Source organism: Glycine soja, chromosome 19, assembly GCF_004193775.1.
Source record: "Glycine soja cultivar W05 chromosome 19, ASM419377v2, whole genome shotgun sequence".
NCBI classification, from domain to species: Eukaryota; Viridiplantae; Streptophyta; class Magnoliopsida; order Fabales; family Fabaceae; genus Glycine; species Glycine soja.
In genome coordinates this window covers 3579463-3601493 of record NC_041020.1, presented here as the reverse complement: position 1 = coordinate 3601493, position 22031 = coordinate 3579463, and the positions used below count along the sequence as shown (strand labels likewise).

The 22031-nt window shown below is 31.7% G+C and overlaps 3 protein-coding genes across 3 annotated transcripts; 1 reads left to right on the top strand and 2 right to left on the bottom strand.

The window, feature by feature from the left end:
* Nucleotides 1-5813: 5813 nt before the first annotated feature.
* On the bottom strand, nucleotides 5814-9996 carry LOC114400768 (biotin carboxyl carrier protein of acetyl-CoA carboxylase 2, chloroplastic-like). The gene is made up of 7 exons (XM_028363397.1): nucleotides 9278-9996; nucleotides 7912-7944; nucleotides 7609-7772; nucleotides 7156-7471; nucleotides 6933-7004; nucleotides 6312-6377; nucleotides 5814-6207 (listed from the first exon to the last, which is right to left on the bottom strand). Exons 1-7 carry the CDS (start codon nucleotides 9443-9445, stop codon nucleotides 6184-6186), a joined length of 843 nt encoding a protein of 280 aa, XP_028219198.1. The 5' UTR covers nucleotides 9446-9996; the 3' UTR covers nucleotides 5814-6183.
* Nucleotides 9997-13123: 3127 nt separating this feature from the next.
* Nucleotides 13124-15358, top strand: LOC114398157 (40S ribosomal protein S19-1). Its single transcript, XM_028360316.1, has 4 exons — nucleotides 13124-13292; nucleotides 14446-14536; nucleotides 14645-14828; nucleotides 15045-15358. Exons 1-4 carry the CDS (start codon nucleotides 13209-13211, stop codon nucleotides 15115-15117), a joined length of 432 nt encoding a protein of 143 aa, XP_028216117.1. The 5' UTR covers nucleotides 13124-13208; the 3' UTR covers nucleotides 15118-15358.
* Nucleotides 15359-17278: 1920 nt separating this feature from the next.
* LOC114399457 lies at nucleotides 17279-20337 on the bottom strand. The gene is made up of 8 exons (XM_028361654.1): nucleotides 19313-20337; nucleotides 18860-18902; nucleotides 18661-18756; nucleotides 18430-18549; nucleotides 18154-18252; nucleotides 17861-17920; nucleotides 17672-17766; nucleotides 17279-17543 (listed from the first exon to the last, which is right to left on the bottom strand). Exons 1-8 carry the CDS (start codon nucleotides 20176-20178, stop codon nucleotides 17459-17461), a joined length of 1464 nt encoding a protein of 487 aa, XP_028217455.1. The 5' UTR covers nucleotides 20179-20337; the 3' UTR covers nucleotides 17279-17458.
* Between the last annotated feature and the right edge of the window lie 1694 nt (nucleotides 20338-22031).

Genomic DNA, 22031 nt, shown 5'->3' with positions numbered 1-22031 from the left:
ATTTGTAGTTTAAATTAATTTTTTTAAACTGAACTTATAAAAATATCAATTAGGAGTGTTGAATCATGATTTCTTTTCCTTGTTTGCTTTCATTTTTCTTCTACCATTCTTTAACCACTGATATACACTATTCCTTCCTTTTAAATATCTTAGATATAATGATAATAATTCAAAATGGTAGCTATGCATCAGTCTCTCTTTCTGTATAAATCTAACTTAATTTTTTAATCGATCACATACATTCGTGTGTAAAGTTGTTTCAATGGATTTTATGAAAGAGAAAATGTGAAGAAAAAAAAATAATATTAAAGTAAATACCTGACAGTAATTAGTTACTATAAAATATAAAAGTTTGGTCTTTAGACAAAATGTTATTATATGTTGGCCGGCAACATAAATTTGGTAATTAAACCATAATAGTATTAAACCAATGTTGAGCCTCTTGCTCTCGACATCCAATGTTAATGAAGTTGGAAGATCAACATAAAAAATAATCAATTCTCGGTTCACACAATGCCAAAGAAAATTAACTATAAATAATGAGAATTTTATTATATTTAAGTTATCAAAATGTCTTGTCTTTTTCATAACCCAAAGCTAAAATACGTCTTTCAATGAACCAACTTTTTTATTAAAAAATGAAGATAACAATGACAAATATAGTCTGTTCCCTTTTTTTTTCAAATACAAAATGCACTCTGTCCCAATAACATTAATATTAAGGGAGTCAAATGATTCAATCAGTAGTCAAGGAATGCTGGTCATTTGCAATACTTGTTGAACCACATGACAATGTTAAGGTAGCTTTCAAAGTCGGATTGTGGCCTCAACAAAAGCTATAACCAAACTTTATTATTTATTACAATTCTGATTAGCCGGAAGAGAGATATTTATCTAAGATTTGTTTACCTTTCAATTCCATGAACATCATTTGGAAACACAATGACCTTAACCTGTATTCCTTTCTCCCTTAAAACCCGAGCATACTACAAATATAAACAATATGGTTTTTTTTTGTCTATTTTTTAAACTGATTCAAAGACAAAAATTGCATCAGCAAAAGGATTAAACATAACTGGTAATAATCAGTCACTAAGTACCTACTTATAAGATATACAAATTACCACAGTAAGACATAAAAGTAAGAATAGTTTGACACATAAATTGTGAAGTTCAACAATAGGTATTCTATTATGCAAGTACAGATACCACAATAAAACTAAGAGTGTAAACATTTAAAGAAAAAACCCACCATGTTAATCTTACATATATAATCAACTGATATTTATTCCCTGGAAAAAGATATTAGCAATGACCATCCCATGCATTAAAAATTGTCCACCTAAATAAAAAACACCTAAAGTAATGAAACTAAATGATTTTAAACGAAAGTAATTATATAAAACCCACAATTAGTTTAAAATTAAACTTTTTCACAATTTTAAATAATAAATTTAGATAAATTCAGAAGATCTAGCACAAAACAGAATGCTTTTCTAGATTACATGTTTTGATTTAAAATTGATATAGTTCATAGTGACAATCTAGCAACCACACAGTCAAAAAGTTATCACAAGAAAATAAATTTCATACCTCAAAAATCACCGTACAACAAAATTAAAATGGAATAATTTTTTAAAAAAAGGAGTTAAGCTAAAGAAGTCTTATCAAACATGTAGTCCTTTAGAAGTTGCGGGATAAGAAAAGAAAGAAAGTAAGAAAATTAGAAAAAAAAACCATCAAGAAACTTTGTCATAGAATCACAAAAGTTAAAATGAAAAGGAAAAAAAAATGGACAGAAAAACAAAGCAGGAAAGTCAACAAAGAAGCAAAAAGCACCAAATAAAGGACTAAACAGGTAGGAAAAAGATATACCAAAGAGGCACAAAACATGAAATAAAGAACTAAACATACATAACAGACAAAAAAAAGAATTGCAGTTGAAAAAAAGTTACATAACAATAAATAAGAAACTAAACACAATCATGCATAACAGGCGTAAAGAGTCACACATTGAGTTGCAAAAGGAAGCAAAGAGAAAGTGAAGAGCTAAGGGAATATGACTGAAGAAGAAAATAACCTGATACAAAGCACCAAACAAAAGAAGTAAAAGGTTTAACAATAAATAATGTTCATATCCTTTTTATTGTTATGCTAGAAAAAACCAGCAACAGTAATAGTTTTTTTCCTTTTTGTATTTTTTTTTTACCTGCAACAACATAGATGTTTTTGCCCTTGTACTGCTCAACGAACAAATCTATTGTGTCCTTAAATGCTCTGGGATCAAGCAATAGAGTAGTAATGTCTTGGAACATAATACCTGCCGCAGCAAAAAATAAAATAAAAAATTAGCTACCAAGCTGCAGTGAAAATGGAAAAAAAAAAAATGAAACCTCCAAAGAAGACTTTCTAGAAATTGGAAACGGAAGTCAAAAACATGAATTCAAAACCTCGTGGTTTGGTTTCTTAGTCGAAAAACAAAACATTAAAGAAAACAGAAGATGAAGGAAAGCCATTTGATTTCTCATATGAAAAACATCAAGAAATCCAGTAAAGAAAATTTAGGGAAATTATAAATTAAAAGGGAAAAACCTAACAGATGCATCAAACAAAACATAAAAAATCATCACTTCAACCTTGCGAGGCAAAAAGACATGTTACCTGAAACAAACATAACCAATGTACACAAATTTCACCAGATCTACAACCTGAAAAAACAAAAACGCAAGAAAAAGAAGAAGAAGAAATATCACATATGAGATTTTAGGATAAAAAAGTTACCTTGGGAACTCTCTTTCTTGGGCGACGATCCATATAAGTGTGAGGAAATTCGGAGACACGTTTCATCTCCATGATTAAGAGAACCACGAAAACTTCAAAGAGATTTGAAGGAAAAGATTCAAAAATAGAAAGATAAAAGATAAAAGAAAAAGAGGAGAAGATTAAGGAAGAGAAAGAGAAAGACGGAGAAAGAGAAGATTGAGGAATAGAGAGTAATGTGGAGAAGATTGAGGAAGAGAAAGAGAAGATTGAGGAAGGGAGAGTAACGTGGAGAAGATTCAGGAAGAGAAAGAGAAACGTGGCGGAGGAACGGGGAGAGAGAGGAGAGTTCCGATTATTAAGTGAAATTAAATAGGGAGTTGAAATCCACCAATCAGAGAGTGACATATGTTCGAAACTGCACATGCAACACGACATGTGAGGGGGGCAACAGAAAAAAAAAGGTCCAAAAAAATAAAGGGGCAAAATAACCAAAAAACCGAAAAAAATGATGTGTCACAATTCTAGATAAGGGCACAACAGCCTTTTCCAGGTACTTCTCTTTTATTAGATAGTATATAGATGGTAAATTAAATAAACAACTTGTTGTAAAATTGTTAACACGTCAATTTTTATTATTATTTTTTGTATTAAGAAGGGCTAAAGTCCAAGAATACTAGGAGCAATTGGAAGGCTCATAGCATCTCGCAACAACAATAAAGACATCCTCACAAGCGGGTTTTGCAAAACATGTGTAAACCTATGCTAAAGTTATGAGCTAGATTTGTCATGGGTGTTGCTAGGTGCACCCATCATTTTTTGAAAATACCAAAATTGTCCTTGTATTTTTTTTTTTTTGCATTTGTGAAGGGTGTGCGTGAGGGTGGTCCGTAAATCGTACGAATCAAGTTGATTCGTAAGGTTGATACGGATCAAGTTGATCCGTATGTTGATATTAAGCATACGGATCAACTTGATCCATAAGCCTTTTACGAATCAAGTTGATTTGTAAGGCTTCTACAAATCAAGTTAATCTGTATTGTTCTATAAAAGGCTTACGGATCAACTTGATTCGTAAGCCTTTTACGGAACAACATGGATCAACTTGATTCGTAAAAGACTTACCGATCAAATTGATCCGTAAGGCAAATCAAAACCATCAGACTTGTATTTATCTCTAAGGACGCAACTGGTTCAGAATAAAGTCTAATTTTTATTTAGTCGGGCATCATTCGGCATATTCATTTGGGAGTATATTTTTTCTTTCGTTACTATCACGGATTCCAGTACCATTACTACCAACTTGTCGGTATTCATTTTGGAGGATATAACACCTCTCTTATATAGAAACCCATTAAAATAAAAATTTGTAAAAGTAGTCAATATGATGTGAAAAATGTTTTAAATTTAAAATAATATTTTAAATAATAAAATATAAATTTAGGAGTTTTCTAAAAAAATATTCTCTAGAAAGGTCTAAACAGGAATCTCTGGACGTAGAAAAATCATAAAAATTTACAAGTATTAGAGAAAATTATATTTTTTGATAAAAAATTATATAATAAATTAATATTAATACTCTTAAAAAATTTCTGGAATATTAATGGGCTGGACCTCCACTTTATCCTAGCCTAATGTCATCTCTTAAAAATCTCAAACCAATTCAATTTTAACTGAAGTTAATTAACAATTAAATACCTAAATAATTCTATAATTATATATTATAAAAAATAGGAGGATAATTCCAACCATATTTTTAATGAGTGGGCTGACTGGGATATGAATGATAATATCACACTTTTTTATTTTATTTAATTACATTGGTTAAAAAATCTCAACCAAAAAGGTAGAGCCTTGTTTCACGTTCTAGTTTGGTTACACACAACAAGAACTTATGTTAATATATATATATATATATATATATATATATGCTAGAACTAGAATTCTCTAGCTTGCAGTAACATCGATCCATTCTAAAAACTATAGGAAGTAATTGAAATAAAGGGCTTGAAATCCAAGAGAAAGGGAAATAAATGATGTGCCAAGTTTTAACATGTAACATATTTGATTAACGGTTAATTTAATTAGCTTGAACTTTGTACTGAGTGTTTCTTGTTGTGGAATTGATGATGGAAACACTTTTCTCAGAAGAAGATTTATTCCATGTTCATCCAAAAATCTCTGCAAAGACTAATCTATTCTCAGTCCCAGCCATGTTAGAAAAAAGATAAAGATAGCTAACCAAATGCAAAATCCCAAGTTTGTCTGGTGGCGACGATTTTCTTTTTTTATCAGCAAATGTTAGATATTAGTTTATCAGTTTTTTTGTTAATGAAAAATTTGAACCCACAACCCCTCTTTCCTTTAACCATCACGCCAATTTTATATCTTCCTTATATTTCCTCATATCTTCTGATGATGCAATGAGTTGATGTTTTATAGAGATACAATTTTCCAGTGGCATCTTTAATTTATTTTTTAAAAAAATATCCATACCGGGGAAGGAGCATTACTAATTATGGGAGGTTTTTGAATTTTCTCAACTATGCTTTCATTTTCAAGACTAATAGTGCTCTTCTCCAGCACTTAGTCACATTCAGATGTTGTCTTTGCTAGAATTTTAATTACACATGAAACTAGATCTGTATATTGTTTATTTGAAGTTCAAAAACCATTTCGTTGATCTTAATTATGAGAATTCTAAAGATCTTTTGCATCATTGTTGTTCTTTGGTAAATTTCTTTTGCAACTAGCCCCAGTGTATGCGAGCAGATCTCACAAGCAACATGTAATATGAGTTCAATTATATCTGAACAAATTTATCTTATCCCATCCAAGATAAAGCAATATTAATCAGTAGTCAATATCACCACCGTGATTTCGAAGTTATGGTTCAATTCAACAAGAACTCAAATTCTAAACAATTTATTTTGAAATGAATCCATTTCAGTTCATGAACTGCTCCGAACACAATGGTGAGTTGGGATGCCACAACCCAAAAAATGGGCCTAATGTTCATTAAAGTGAGAAAATTATTTTGAAGATAAATAATCTTTTTGGCCACAAAGATGTATATAATATATTACTGTGATAATGTAACATCCAGCAAGCATGTTCATACAAGAAAGAGGGGGCAATCAGAAAACATAAACAGAAAACATAAATACTACTACAAATGTCAAATCTGCTTAGAACTGAAATGTCCAATATTCATTCTGATATGCTGGGGACTTTTATGTCCAAAATATCTCGATAAATTAAGAGGAGGGGTGGGGGCTAAAGAAGACAAGGATTTCTTAAAATGAGACAAACATTATCACTCAAGAAATTTCTGAACAGAAAATCTGACATCAAATACCATGCTGCTATCCAACAAGCTAGGGAGATTTCATATCAACTTTGAAGTAAGGTCCCTTCCGGTACTCATGGAACTATTACAAAAAGAGGCTGCATGAAGCACAAGTATATCAATTAGAGAAACCAAGAATGTAGTTTGCACTTTGTAGACAAACATGCACGTACACAAAGAAAGAGAGGGAGAGAGAGAATACCATGTCTACACTGACTGGTTTCCCATCCTCAGCTAATACCTCAGCTATTGTTCCTGACTGATCAGCCTGCCACCAAGCAATGAAAGGTAACCAAGCAATTAGTCGATTTGGTTTTAGCCTAATAGAAATTGGTTCAGAAGGAGAACCTTTATACTACAGTAGAAAAATTTGAGTCCAACAGGCTGTTAGAGGGTCCTGTTTCCTCCCAGATATTGATAAAATATACCACATAACTCACTCTGAATGTCTCTCCTTCATTTTATTCATCTCCTAACACAAAAGTATTCCCATGTTCTCCACTACCACATAATTTACTTACTTCCTAATCCCTTCATACCACTCCCCGCGTAAACTTTGTACTTAGCGTGCAAATGCAGCCGAAACATATAGCAATACAGAAACAGAAACAGTCTTTTAACAGCTTTACCAGTTCTGTGCTTTTAGATTTTTAACTGCCAGATCCTTGTATTAAAGATTTCTGTATAGTACCATATGGGAGGATAATCTATACAATGGGACAAATATCCCAAGTATATGGGAACGCAAACAAGATAAGTAAAAGGAGAAAAATAAATGTAATAATACACAAGAACAAACAGACAGGAAAAAAAATACACATACCTCAATTTCATTCATCAGTTTCATAGCCTCGATAATGCAAATAACCTGGCCTTTCTTCACTTTATCTCCCACCTGAAGCAAAGGCAAAACAATTAGTCTCTTCATTGATTAGCTTGGTGAACATGGCAATAATTTAGTTTCACAAATTATCCTTTGCAAATTGACACCTCAGCAGAAAAAGAAGAGTGCTATTTAAACCATGTATGTTACTATGTTTACATACCTTGACAAATGCAGGTTCACCAGGTGCTGGACTCCTATAGAAGGTTCCTGCCATTGGACATTTCAGTGGTGGGTGAGAAGATGTGCTTGCTTTTCCGGGGGAAGGCAAGGCAGGAGCTGCTTTTGGAGGTGCAGAGCTAGCAGGAGCAGCTTCTGCTGGTAGCGGCGAAGACGGAGAAGGAAAAGTGGCATAGTGCATTGGTGGTGGTGCTGGGGCTATAATTGGTGGAGGCTGCAATGCTTCTTTTTTTCTTATCATGAGCTCACAGTCTGATTGCTTAAGTTGAAGTTCCACAATATCTCTCGAATCCACAAGTCTGACCAAGGAAATGATATTAAAAGAAAAACTATGTAAACAATGCATGCCCCAACAGGCTAACATAGACATAATAATTAAAAAAAAAAAAAAAAAAAACAAGTGATTGCATGTAAAGTGAAAGCTGGTTAATCTTACTTTACAAGGTCTGAAACTTGAGACATGAATGCAATAATTGAAGCTTCATCTGGGATAGTAGTATCAGAGAGTTTTCCATTATGCACTTGGTTTTCTTTTGATGAAGCAACAGTAGGTCCATTGACCGTTACAGGGGCAGAGTTGGAATTTTCAACTTTAGTAGCCTACAGTGTACAAAGCAGGGTAACTTGTGACAATTTTTGTTAATCTAATGAAGAACACATTTGAACAGCAGAATAAAACTCAATGTGAACTCTGCTAACCAAAAAAACAGGAAAACAAAATAACTCGATGCATACTGACCTTCAGAACAGAAAATTGCTTCCTGTTAAGGCACTGCAAGAGACAACAAATAGCAATGGAATAATTAATTAATCAAGAAAAATAATTTATATCCGCAAAGCATTTGACACATTTATTATTTATCCAGTGAATGATGAGCCATCTATGAACTGAAATAGTTGCAATTGACATGTTATAATTTCTTCAACTTTAAACTCATCGAAACCTAATGTTTAAGATTACAAGCTCAACAATTTGAACTTTTAGTTGCAGTTGTGCTTCAAATCCATCAAATAGCTGTGAATATATTGAACTTCTGTAAGTGAGCTCATGCTGAAAAACTTCAGTTGTAGTCCCCGTCCCCATGTCGGAAAATAAAATGTGGAAGGATTATTATGAGCATCATACAAAACTAATAAGCATCCTAAACTATGATATTTACCAGGCTTCAAGATATACATGCTTGTATATTACTGTAAATATTCAACATGCTCATTCTTTCAGAACATTTAGAAATTCTGAAGGGAATCTTGATAAAGGTATCACTATCACTCTTTATTACTAAAATAAATTAATTGAACAAAAACTGTAACATTACTGAAGTAATCAGAGAAGAAATACTATGCTTTCTGTGGATTACTAATGTGTATCCTTAGTAACAGATGATAGGAAGAAGCAACACTGATTACAGCACCATAGGTCATAACAGAATCTGTTATAGCAATTCTGTTATGCAGTTAGTAGTGCAATTCTGTTAGAAGAATATTATTGTTATATGATTTCCACTAACAGACAACCACCAGTCATGTATAAATAAGTACTAAAGGAAATAGAATGGACAGAGAAGAATTATCAAGTATCAGTTTAGTGTAGCTTAACATAGAGTAGCTTAGTCTTTTGTTCCTAACATTTGGATTCACGTGAGATGATCTAGAATTACATTTAAATATCAACTAACGTGGTTTTCAGTAAATGTTCCCTATTCGGGATTGAAACTTTAAATAGTTTTTGTTTTGGATAAAAAAAAACTATATTAAGTTAAGTTTTACTACTAACTTGCTTTTAAAATAAACATAAAAACGTCCAAACATACATAAATCATGTCACTTCAAAAGCAATTTTTGCAAATATTCACCCAAACACACTTAAAACTTTAGATGCTCAAAATTTGAATCACAACAAACGGGAACTCAGCGATATAAGGCTGATTGAGTGGTTAAGAAAGAAGGAAAAGAGGGAAAGGTATTGCCTTTGATCCCTCCTATTAGTAAAAACTAACAATACTAACAATTAACATTTGCAGATAAAAAAAAAAAAACAAACAAACAAACAGGGACTCATAGGCAAAAGAACTCTCTCTCTCTCTTTCTCTTATCAAAACTCATACCTGAATCCTTGATGCAGCAGATTCAGCAGACAAAGATCCGAATGAAAGAGAAGGCTTCAAGATCAACCCACTTTGAAATGAGACCTTTTGAGAATTCAACCCCAAAGGGAGAGAAGACGAAGAAGAAGTTGTAGGACACTTGGGGCATGGGACCGAGAAGGAGGCCATTTGCAAAACCAACCCCACGAACCAAAAAAACTAGACTTTCCTTCTTCTCTTCCCAAAGGGGTGCTTGATCTGCAAAGAATGGTGAGAATGGCAATGTGGGTCGGTGAGAATATAAGCCAAAGAGGCGTTGAGATCGAAGAGAGTGTGCGTGTGAGGAATCTGAGAAGACACCGAAAAAGGGTAAAAAAACGCAATGAGGGTGAATGGAGAATACAAAGAAGAATTGGAACACAGTGGTTTGGTTTTAGACTTTTAGTTTAGATTTTTACAAGTGTGGCTTCGATGATTACGATGCAAGTGGTGCATTAACCATCAATGTGACACAGTTTTAACTAACTTGCAACAAACAACAACAAAAAATGCATGTTTTTATGGCTTGTGGTCACTGATTTTGCATTTGTCTGGAGACATGTTTGATTTTTATTTTTATTTTGAAGCCTCGAGAGCCAAGTGTGCACAACGTTGGTGTCTTCGGCTACCGAGATCAACGATCAAAAGAGCATCCAAGTGCACCGATCGATCTATGGCCACTGCTTTTGCTATTATTGTGGCCGATTTAGTAGGTCTTGACTTTACCAATATGATAATAGTATCATCATTGGTATATACAAAAGAAGAGTACACTTTTGACTTAATTATAACCTGCACCAGGAAATATTTTGTTCAGGACCAAATGATTACGCTTAAGCAAAATTTACAATTAAATTTTAATTTATTTTTTCTATATTCATCAAAATATTTAAAACGACAAATTCAATCAACCTGTTTTTTTTTTTTTTTTGACAAAGGTAACGTTATATAAGATTTAAATAATTTTAGTTTTAATTTTTTTTCAACAATAGTTATAGTTACAAGTGCTATTAATAATATTTTAGAAATAATGTATCTTTAAGAAAAAATAATCTTTCGATATAATGTAATTCCTAACTAAATAATAAAATTACACTTAAATTATTTATAATAATACTTACAAGTGGTTTTATTGATAAAAATATAAGTATATAATATATTACACTATAACAGAATTTATATTTAATAATTCAAATTAATAAAAAAAATACTTTATTAAAAAATGTATAAAATTACTGAGGCCCTAAAAAAGTTGAAGGGCTGAGGCCATTCCCTCAATCACCTAGTGTCTTACATGAACCTAATTTTGTGCATGATGTATAATGATGTAATAAGCATAAATATAGTTTAGAAAATAATAATAGTAATAACTTTTTTTATATTATTTGTTGGTTAAAATTTATATAAAATTATAAAATTACAAGTGAGACTCAATGACGAAATAGAAGAAATATAATATCTAAACAGTAACAAAAACATATCAACTAGTGATGTCGAAAAATATAAAGGTGTATGATCTTTCCTAATTTGAAGAAGAGACTAAATCCAGAATGCATAAAAGTGCATGAGTTTGCCTGATGTTCTAATTTGAGAAGACTAAATTCTGAATGCATAAAGATGCATGATCTTTCCTGGTTTGAAGAGACTAAATTCTGAATGAAACATTAAAAACACAAGTATGAATATGATTTTCAAATTACAATTACGGAGACAATAACAAAGGAGACATAATTAGTTTCGTATTTGTGTTTAGTTGTTTCATCAAGTATGGGTACATGTATACAATTTGAGTAGTAATGTGGTTAGTCACTTTCTATATTATTATTATTATAAGATTTTCGTTAAACAGAATATAGTACATACATATGATATAGTAATAAGATTGTTGACAGAATTATGTAATTATGTTCAACAACCAACTATTCAAACTTTTGAACTGGATTGTGATTTTATAGTTTATAAATTTTAGTTTTATTTTTCATTTGTTAATTTTTGATACCCAACAAATTAATTTGGTGTTTTATTCCTTATATTTTAAAAAACTTATGAATTTTATCTTTCATCATTTTAATCATAACATAATTTTACTTTTTATCCCAAATTTTTCTTTTTTGAAATATTTTGCACCTAATTTTTTTTGTTTACTTTTGGGCGAACTTTACTTCTAACTTTCTGTTTTTTTAGCAAAATTTTTCCCTCTAGCCTTTTTCTCTTATTAATGGACAGATGGTGGAAGATAAAATTCACAAAATTCTTAAAAATATAAGAAATAAAATATTCTAAATTGATATATTGGGGTAAAATTCATGAAAAATAAAAATTATGTAATTATGTTCAAGAACCAACTATTCAAACATACATATTGTAATAATATGATTTATTTTATACCCTAAGATTAAGAAGGACTCAAACTATGGATCACTGGATTAAGAAACACAAATTGCTATTACAATATCACTTGTATCAATCATTGTTGGTTCCCAATTGTAATTTCTAGAAGCTTAAATAATTTGAATTTTTTTACCATGAAATTGTGTATTTTGTAAAAACTTAAAATTAATATATTTTTCTTTATGAAAGGTAATATATTTTCTTTGAAAATACTGTTACTAGTATTTTTTTTCCCCCATAATAAGATAATTTTGAACCTGCCCTGATTGTAAGCATGCACACACTCATGTACACACACATACACACATGGTTAGACAGACAAACATATATATTTAAAATAAAAACATTATAAATATGTTAAAATTATAATAAATATATAAGAATTTATAAATTATAAATTTAAGGCACGTGCATGACTCAGATTATTATACTAGTATAAGAAATGAGACTTATACGTTATATATAAAAAAATGAGACTTATAATTTGCATAATTTTTAATCAATAATAAAAAACATATTAGAAACAATATAACGTTTTATTATTATTAAAAAATGACATTTGATTAATTTCATACAAGATGCTTTCCAAAATAAAAATAAAGCATATAAAATTTTCACAAATTACATATAAGTCCTGTAACTTTCTCTTGTTCTTGTTGTGCATTAAGCACTTCAAAAGAGTCCTAGCTGGCTAGCTCACTGAAAGATTGTGAAGAACTTCATCTTAGCCATGAACTTCTAAGTACCCAACAAGGACCACCACAATGTGGTTTCATTATCTTTTTCTTTCAGTAATATCACCTTAAATTATTAAATACATAAATAAAAACATTTTTAAAAAGTAAATAAATAAATAAAATAGAAGGAATAATATCTAAACAAAAACAAAAACAGATCAACCAATGATGCTGAAAACATAAAAGTGTATGACCTTTCTTGATTTAAAGACGTTAAATTCTGAATGAAATATTAGAAACACAAATACATATATGATTTTCAAATTAGGATTGTGCAAAATACAACAAATGAGTCATTTTCATTTCTACTTATTTAGTTGTTTGGGTAAGTAAGAATATGTACGTAGTTTGTGTTGTAATGTGATTTGTCATGTTTTACATTATTATTATAAGATTTTTCTTTAAAGAGAAAGTAACAAGTTTGTAGAGAAAATTATACCTAGAAGCTAGCTAAATTGGTGTGCTAAATATAGCGTAAAATAAATATTTTATTTTGTGTATATTCACAAAAAGAATACTCAGAAAAGAAGGAATTTCGCCAATCATAAAACAAAAACAAGAAATGAAATAAGGAAAATTGAGCAGAAGAATGGGCACATAAGTTTAAAGTGAAGCCCAATGGACTTAGAACCGGGTCGGGCATGACCCAAAAATAAGCGAAAACCCTAATTCTGAGATCGATTTATATAAGAACCCTGAGCAAAGTTGTCGATGCCCTTTCGCCTACGCACTGCGGAGAGAGAAATTGAGTTTCCGAGATAACCAGTTTTCTCTTTGATTCATCAATGGCAACTGCGAGGACCGTGAAGGATGTTTCGCCTCACGATTTCGTGAAGGCTTATGCTTCCCACCTCAAGCGTTCCGGCAAGGTTCAATTTTTCCACCTCTTTCATCGTTTTCTCTTTCTGGGTCTCTCAAATTTCCACTTTTTCTTCTTTTTTCAGTGTTCATGTTCATCTGGGTCGTTGTCGTTGTTTGTGTTGCTTTGCGTTTTGTTTTTGTTGAGTGTTTGGGTTACTCGTTCCTATAACTATTAGTAATGATAGTAATTTGTTTTTGCTTGGCTTATGTTTATGATGAGTGAAAAATCATAGTTACTGGTTACTACCCGGCTTTGTGTTGTATGAATCCATTGTTGTGCAGATATTCTGGTGAATTAATATTCTCAATTAGGGTAAGTAGATGCTTTAGGTTAACTATTGTTTTGGATGTAATATTAGTATGTTTAAAACTGTGGTTGCAAGTTTGTTTTCAAATGTGGCTGCAATTGAGATAGTGGAGATCTCGAAAACCATGATGGTGTGGGTTCAGTTGTGGTCACAGAGCATTTTTTAAAACCTTGAATATTAATCAGTGTGTTGTTTTGTTGATAGGAAATTGGGGGAGTTAATGTTTTATATCTGGGGTTCATTTAAGAGTGAAAACAGTTTGGTGTATAGTGGTGTATGGAAAAAGGTATGTGATGGCGTTGATTTTTCATTCCATGGTCCAGAATGGTGTCTGTTATTTGTTTTTTGGGCTTCTTAATTTGAAGATAAGTTGTGTTGCCTTGTTTCTTCTGTTGTGAATATAAAGGCAACAAATTAGAGTCTCTGTATTGCCTACTCAATAGCGATTTCAGTGCTGTACGTTGCCGATAAAAAAATTGAGCTTGGATATTGTCGTGGGTCTCTTTAGGCTCATGCATTCAGATGTTCAACACTTTCTTCTGATTTGTAAAAAAATCTTGACTGTGAAACACACTTTTTTGCATGCAGGATGCATGTTCAAGGGTGGTCTGTTTGGATTACAAACATGTTTTTTTTTTTTAATTTCACTTATAAATTATATTTTTTTAAAAACTACTTTGATCTTAATTGTGAGCTAACTTCATTTTTGTTGCCTTCTCCTTATTGTCTATCATTGTTGTGTGTAACAAATTTATGTGTTAACTTAAGTGAAGTGACTAAGTTTATAGGCATTTGAATCTTGAAGCTTATAGTTTCCCTTCTAACAGTTGATTTGTGTGTGGTTATTCAACAGATGGAGCTTCCTGAGTGGACCGATATTGTAAAAACAGCAAAATTTAAGGAGTTGGCTCCATATGATCCTGACTGGTACTACATTAGGGCTGGTGAGTACACTTCACTAAGTGCAAGTTTGCCATATTCTACACTATTATGTTGGTAAATGTTTTTGTTGTATTTACTGTTAGATTAATGGTGTTCAACCTTGGTTACAGCCTCAATGGCAAGAAAGATCTATTTGAGAGGTGGTCTTGGTGTTGGTGCTTTCCAGAGGATCTATGGTGGAAGCAAAAGAAATGGAAGCCGTCCCCCACATTTCTGCAAGAGCAGCGGTGCAATTGCCAGACACATTCTGCAACAGTTGCAAAACATGAGCATTGTTGAGATTGATACAAAAGGGTAAGTTGTGTTGTGCTCTTAATTCTTAAATGCCAAAAATGCTAATGGAGCAATTGCTAGGTGTTTCAACTTCACTTTGAGATCGATTCAGAAGACCTTTGAGACTCAATTGATTTTTTTTATTTCATTGTTTCTTTCAGTATTTGTTAACCACATTGTAGTTTATTCTATACTTATAGTACTCAAAGCTTTCTGTGACTTTTATTTTAATTGCAGAGGTAGGAAAATCACTTCTAGTGGTCGAAGGGATCTTGACCAAGTTGCTGGGCGGATTGTGGTTGCTGCCTGATCGAACATCTCTTTGAGAACTGATGATGCATTCTAGGATTTATGTTTGCTTATTAGTAGATGGCATCAAGGAAAAATTAAGTATTGTTTGCTGAGAATTTTACAATTTGTATTTTTGTTAAATGTTTAACCTTTATTCTAGTTTGGAGTTTTGGTCATTAAGGTTTTGATTTAAGTTCTCAATGCATTATATCTTCTCCAATCACCATTATATATTGAATGATATGAATTATAGTGATGCTTGCCCTTTCTTAGCAAGGATTTTTTCGTTACGCTTTTTTCGATCCCTCTATTACACTGGCCTTTTAAGAAAACCAGTGTAGAAAAGCAATGGAATACGGATAAAATATGTTCAGTTTTTGTACTTTTAGTGAAACTTGATTTTAGTTTCCGAATCTCAACTTTGATCAATTTAGTCTCCGAACTTTATAAAAGGGGAACTAAATTGATCAAAAGTTAAAGTATGAGAATTAGTACCAATTTTTTACTGAAAGTACTGAGATTAAATATTGTTATCCAATAAAAAAAATAATGCTCAACAGGAACAGAATGTGGGTGGGTTTTTCAAAAGCAAATCTAACTGTTTTAAAACTATATACAAAACCGTAAAAATCCAAAAGCTGATCAAGCACAAAAAATCGTCTTTTTGGGTCGTTTAATATGGATATTGGTTGTGAAAACTGAATTAATCTAACTAAAACTGTATCTTATATTATGTTAATTTTTCTTGATATTGGATGATTAATTCATTTGATATTGGATGATTAATCACCAGCGTTGCCAAAAAAATAAAGATGCATGACCTTTCCTGATTTGAAGAGGCTAAAATTCATGTTTATGATGTTTGAAAACTTGTAGTTAAAATATGACTTCTGTTGAGTGGATTTTGTGCAGAAATTCTAGTGAATTAATATTCATAATGTGGGTAAGTAGATGATTAAGGATAACTATTGATTTTGTGTAATATTAACAATGTTTTAACACGTTAATCCACGTCCACGCTCTCATTTTGGTCATATCTACCATTTCTTCAACACTAGCTGTTTCATCCTTAAAAACGATAGCATTCCTCGAGTTCCAAATGGTCCAAATTGTAGCTTTCCAAACCACTAACCATATCTGATTATCCTGTAAGAAGAAGAGACCGAATACTTCCCTGTTGAATCCTTTGAAGAGTCACTTCATTTAGATTGAGATTGAATCCATCTATATATTGCATAAACTCTTAAGGACATACTTGTGCTTCAAAAAAAATTTGCCAGGTAGGAATTGTGGTTGCTGGTTGATCAAACATGTCATTGAAGTGATGAGGCATATTCTATGATTTACGGATTGGCCCTTTTCAGCAAGGTTTTTCGTTCTCTCTATTGCTCTGTCCTTTTAAGAAAACTATTGGAGAAAAGCCATAGTAAGAACAGCATGTGGGTACTAGGGATGTTCAAAAGCAAATAAAACTATTTTAAATTGGCAAATTGATCTAAAAAACCAAAAATTGAAAGCAAAAAGCATGTTTTTTTTTTTTTTTTTTTTGCAGTTTCTATGTCAAACTATGTATTATACTGATGTTACTTTTTCTTGTTTTTGTATAAAAGTATTCTTGCCTAAATCACATTTCAGTGTTAACAATTATAGTATGTCATTATGAATTCCCATTTTTTAGTTATATTAGATTATTAGTTTATAACATTGACAGTGGATGACTAATTAATTATAAATAATTTGTTATGCAATATTTTTTGAGAAAAAAGATTATATAAACCGACAAGGTAAAAAGTTTTTACGGGAGTTTTGCTGTTGTTGTTTTTTATTTGAGGGGAAGGAGTTTTATTGTTAGGTTATCGTATGTAATCTTTTGCTAATCTTTATAATTATACATATATCATTTTATAGTGTTAATCCAACACAATATTAATAATTAATAATAACAAAAGAAAGCATCAATAAATATATTATTGATAAATATGTTTTCAATATCTCAATTTGATTTTACATGTTTTTAACCCCCATAAAATTAACTGCCATAAAATGTAACTAGAAAAATAATAAAATTAGTGCCACATACTCATTTAACACTGCAAGAACTGAAACATGGATGGACAAAAAGTTTAGAAATCAAGACCGGTCAATTTTTTGTCAGACTAAAAGTAAAAGACTCGAAAAAATTTGAGAACTAAAAACATAATTAGTCATCATTAATTTGAACTTGTTTGGAACACATTAGTTTGTATTTTTTTATAATATCTCAATACACTACCATTAATTTGCATTTTTATAATTATATTGTGGAGAGAATGATGGAGAAATGAAGCATTCATTGATTTCTTATGTTGAGATAGGACATGTCATTCCATGACCAAACACTTGATCTTCTTATGTTGGGGCATGTGGAACTTGGGTTCTCTAGGTATAGTGGGATGCTTCATTGACCTTGTAAACAGAGAGAATAATAATACCATGTTAGTGAGACATGTTCTAAAGAGAACAATGGAACAAATGAGACAGACCACCTTGCAAAAAGAAACAGTTAAAAGATTATTAAATTTGTCAACCATTACCTCCTTGGGACAAATGGTCTGTCAAAATAAGGCATTGGTTGAGCTTTTGGAATGAGTTCCTTCCTCAACCTCCTGATTTCTTCTTCTTCTTCTAACTACACAAGGGAGAGAAGTACAAGACATTAATGTTTAACTCAGAGCATGTCATTTGTCATGGAAATATGTTTTAGAAAGGTAAAGATAGTGCACCTTTTGTTGTCTTTCCTTTTCCAACTTGAGTTGTTCTATGAAGTTCATTTTTTCTGCCACCTACACAATTACACATCCATCAAATGAAAGTATTTGGTTGCGTTTTCAACAATCGTGTATTTTTCCCCAAATGAAAGATATCAGAAGCTCAATTGAATTTGGCAGTTAAAATTATGAAAGACATAGTAGTGGTATGTACAACCACAAAAGATTACACTTTATAATGTATAAAGCTAAATAAAATACTAGCTAATAAAAAGAAGGAGAAAGGAAGAAATGGATGAAAGAGGCACCTGTTGGTCAAATTCAGCACGATCAATTGCCCGAATATCACTATGAAGCTTTAGGTCAATAGGCCTTGTGCTTTCTTTAACTGTAGGTTTTAACAAGCACTGTAACAAGTGGCACCAAAAGAGTGATATTAAGAGCCAAGTAATTCATTACAATTAGCAAGTAAACATGACTAGCACTGTAACAAGTGACACCAAATGAGTGATATTAAGCTAAGAAAACATGAGGCCAAATCTGTCATATGGACCCCAAGCAAAGGACTTAAAAAATGACCTCACCTCAGGTTCATCTGTTGTCCATGGAAGCCCCTGAGCAATTGGTATCCTCATCTTCTCTTCTTCAGTCATCATCTCTTGTACTTTCTTCACAAATTCTTCCTCTTTCAACTTTCCCCTTTGCTACAGTATTATTGTCACTCCATAAAAAAATGTTACTCTCCAAACTCCAAAGTCAATGAAAAATTAAAAACAAAAAACTACTTAAAAAACCAATCATTTCTCATAAACTACCTCTGTTCTTAACTTAAATGGTTTTTGCCTAGTGACTTTTAGCTTCTCCTTCTGCTTCCACCTCCTCCCTCCAAAAGTCCCAGATGACTCCGAGCTCTGAAGAATCCAATCATCAAAACTCAAAATCCCATTAGTGAATCATTAACCATTCTTCATTAGCACTTAAATCATATAATAAAAACAGCATCTAAAGCCTTACATTTCTCCTGCTCCTTCTACCCCCAGAAGTCCTACTAGATACACTGCAGCCCCAACAAACACAACAACACACAAATCAACAAAAACCAACATAATAACAAATGACAGACAAATAAAGAAAAGTGAGTGCAGACATTAATCCAAGACAAAACTTAGATACAGTTCCATAGGCGTGTTTAGTGCTACCCTACGATCAGAATTGAAGTTTTACCTCAAGAATCTATATATGCTGACCTTTAATGCAAACTTTTATTATGAGGATTACTAAAATGAAACTATAATTTTGATTGGAGAAGTTTTATCCTTAAAAATCTAATCATAATACTGTGCATCAAAAGTATCCTAAGGAACCACATCTAAGTTTTGTCCTTAATCTAATCACAAGCACCTAAGGAACTACTTCTAAGTTTTGTCCTTATTCCTTAACCTAATCAAATAGAACCAAAAGTCAAACCTTGCACGGTTACAATCCCAAGATGAAGAAACTGAAATCCCTTGACCAATACCAAGGTTCTTGGATGTCAAAACCAAATCAGAAGTACAACAAAATGAAGAAGAACCCGAAACAGAAGCATCATCAGTAGTAGCTTCAAGTGTCTTAGGCTTAGGATGTTGTTGAAATTGCAACCCTGGCAATGCCCATTTCATCACCTGGCTCTTATTCTTTTGCTCTTCATGCTCATGATCATGCTCCTCCTTGTGATCTTTCTCCTTTGAACTCTTAGGTATAGTGAGAAGCTTCTCAAAGGCTTTCACCAAATGCATAACCCTCCCAAACCCATTTTCAGGAACACTATTCCTTGCCTCTTCCAACAACCTATCTCTCTCCCTCCTTCGTTTCACTGTGGAACCTCCTTCTTCTTTTTCTTCTTCTCCTTGCACTGTTTCACTTTTTGTTCCATAGATTTCAATAGCATTCACAGCTTTTGCTTCTTCTTCTCTTTCTTCTTCAAAATCATAATCACAATCCTTCTTTTCTTTGAGGAAAAACTCTTCCTGAGAAGCCCTCAGAGTCTGGAAAGCTACACAAACACACTTGGCGCCACCATTGTGTTTGCACTTGCACGAAACGGCGTCGTTTTGGGTACCCTTCTGATTTTTCTTCTTTGCCACCACGAACTTCCTCTGCCGGATCCTGTTCTGCGGCGATTGCGCAATTGGGTTGCTGTTGTTTGGCTTGGAGGATCGCAAAGCAGGGGACTTTGAAGAAGGGCTTCGATGATGAGGCACGTTAGGGTTCAGATTCTCGGAGTTTTTTGAGGGTTTCTTTGAAGGAGTGGTGATTGTGGATTGATCAGTGTTGGTACTTGCTAGTGCCATTTTCGGAATCGAAATTTGTTCTGAGCATCAGATACAGAGAGAGATGAAAATGAAATGGAATTTGGAGTGTTGGAAGCGAAACAGAAATGAAGATTCTTTGCGCGGAGAGGAATCTTGAGAGAGAGAGTCAGAGTCTGTTGTAACGGCTAGTTTTCGTGTGAGTTGGGTTTTTATACAAACTAGATTTTTGCCCGTGTGGATGCCCTCATACTCCTATTTGAAATGAGGAAAGTTCAATAAAAATGTTTATTTGTATGATTATAATGTTTAAGTTATGTTTAGAAAAAGTAACATAAAGTAAGAATAAAAACAAATTCAATGTTATTGTAGATTGTTGGATGATGTTGTTCTAGTAATGAAAGAGAGGTTGCACAATAAAGAGAGATAAATAAATATAAACATCAATATTCATTTAAAAAGTAGACATTTAAAATCAATATACTTTAGCGGAGGTGATATAATAACAAACATCTAACACTTGTCTTGGTTATGTAATATTGCAACATAAAGAAACCGTTTATAGTAATATTTGAGATTTTTTAAATGTTAAATATTACTAATATTTAAGAATATATAAAAAAAATTAACTTGTATATTTTAGCAAATGACAAATAATCATATAGTCTAGTAATATGGTTCAAATTACAAAAATGGAACTTTGTCTGATAAGACTCGTTAATGGAATTACAATTCAAAGTGTTATGACAGACATATAATATATTCACGAACAAACAATTATAAAAAAAATGCATGAGAGATCTCATGACGTCAACCTGAAAAGTAGTAATGTTTGTCCCATGCGTTATCCATATTTATTGTTGGTCATATAATTGATAATCTTTTTCACTTCTCATGATAATCTTTTGTAGCTCAGCAAACATTTAGTCTATTAATCCATATATATACTCTAATAATGTACTTAATATATTAAGCGCTAACCTTTTACTGTTTCGGTGCGTCATCCATATTTATTGCTGATTAGTATAATGATAATCTTTTTCACTTCTTGTGCTAGAAGAAATATCATGAATATGATTGTATATTTATTGCGAGGCTATTACACTTCCCATAATCGTTAATATTTTTTTTTTATTAGAGGCTATGTAAAAAAATATTTGAAAGATTAAAAAGATAAACATAAAAAATACGAAAGTCAATAAATCTTGTAATAACATATACCATAAGCGAAAAAATCATAAATCTTAATAACATATTACTTTATAATATGTACCACCACAATTAAATTGTTCTTAGTAATGTATATTTATTTTGTTAAATAATAAATATTTTCACACAAAGAAAAATGTTTAAAAATACTTACAGTTACTATTAATAAAAATAAAAATAAAAATAACGGAGATCTCAGCATATTCATGAATAGATACAATGATGGAGAAGTTTCATGAACAAATATAATGAACAAAAATGAAAGCATGTCAACATAGTACACCCGAGTATAAAAACTTAAAACTCCTCGAATATTGTTCAATAGTTGGGGAGGTGAGCAACTATAATGAATAGTTAATAATGTATTTAGTATATTAAGCGCTAGACTTTTACTGTGCATAATCCATATTTATTGCTTATCAGTGCATATTACTGTATCACAATGATAATTTTTTTTTCACTTCCCGTGCTAGACTTTTATTATTTATTATGAATATAATGATAATCTTTTTCACTCCCCGTGCTAGACTTTTATTATGAAAATATTGTTATATTTATCAATAGTGTTAAAATTCATTATGGAATGATTGAAAATTTAGTTTATTTGGATAATAATAATGTTTAAGTATTGACAGAAAAAATACATTAAATAAAATATGAATTTGAAACATGCGCCAAGATGTAGA

What these genes read in the sequence shown, in the direction of transcription:
- LOC114398157 (XM_028360316.1), top strand. Translation starts at nt 13,209, where the DNA reads ATGGCAACTGCGAGGACCGTGAAGGATGTTTCGCCTCACGATTTCGTG. An exon ending in CTGGTACTACATTAGGGCTG is followed by an intron (nt 14,537 to 14,644) that starts GTGAGTACACTT and finishes CCTTGGTTACAG; the next exon opens with CCTCAATGGCAAGAAAGATC. An exon ending in GTTGAGATTGATACAAAAGG is followed by an intron (nt 14,829 to 15,044) that starts GTAAGTTGTGTT and finishes TTTTAATTGCAG; the next exon opens with AGGTAGGAAAATCACTTCTA.
- LOC114399457 (XM_028361654.1), bottom strand. Translation starts at nt 20,178, where the DNA reads ATGGCACTAGCAAGTACCAACACTGATCAATCCACAATCACCACTCCT. An exon ending in AAAAGGAAAGACAACAAAAG is followed by an intron (nt 17,767 to 17,860) that starts GTGCACTATCTT and finishes TCCCTTGTGTAG; the next exon opens with TTAGAAGAAGAAGAAGAAAT. An exon ending in AGACCATTTGTCCCAAGGAG is followed by an intron (nt 17,544 to 17,671) that starts GTAATGGTTGAC and finishes TCTGTTTACAAG; the next exon opens with GTCAATGAAGCATCCCACTA.
- LOC114400768 (XM_028363397.1), bottom strand. Translation starts at nt 9,445, where the DNA reads ATGGCCTCCTTCTCGGTCCCATGCCCCAAGTGTCCTACAACTTCTTCT. An exon ending in CAAGTTTCAGACCTTGTAAA is followed by an intron (nt 7,472 to 7,608) that starts GTAAGATTAACC and finishes TTCCTTGGTCAG; the next exon opens with ACTTGTGGATTCGAGAGATA. An exon ending in AACTGATGAATGAAATTGAG is followed by an intron (nt 6,378 to 6,932) that starts GTATGTGTATTT and finishes GCTTGGTGGCAG; the next exon opens with GCTGATCAGTCAGGAACAAT.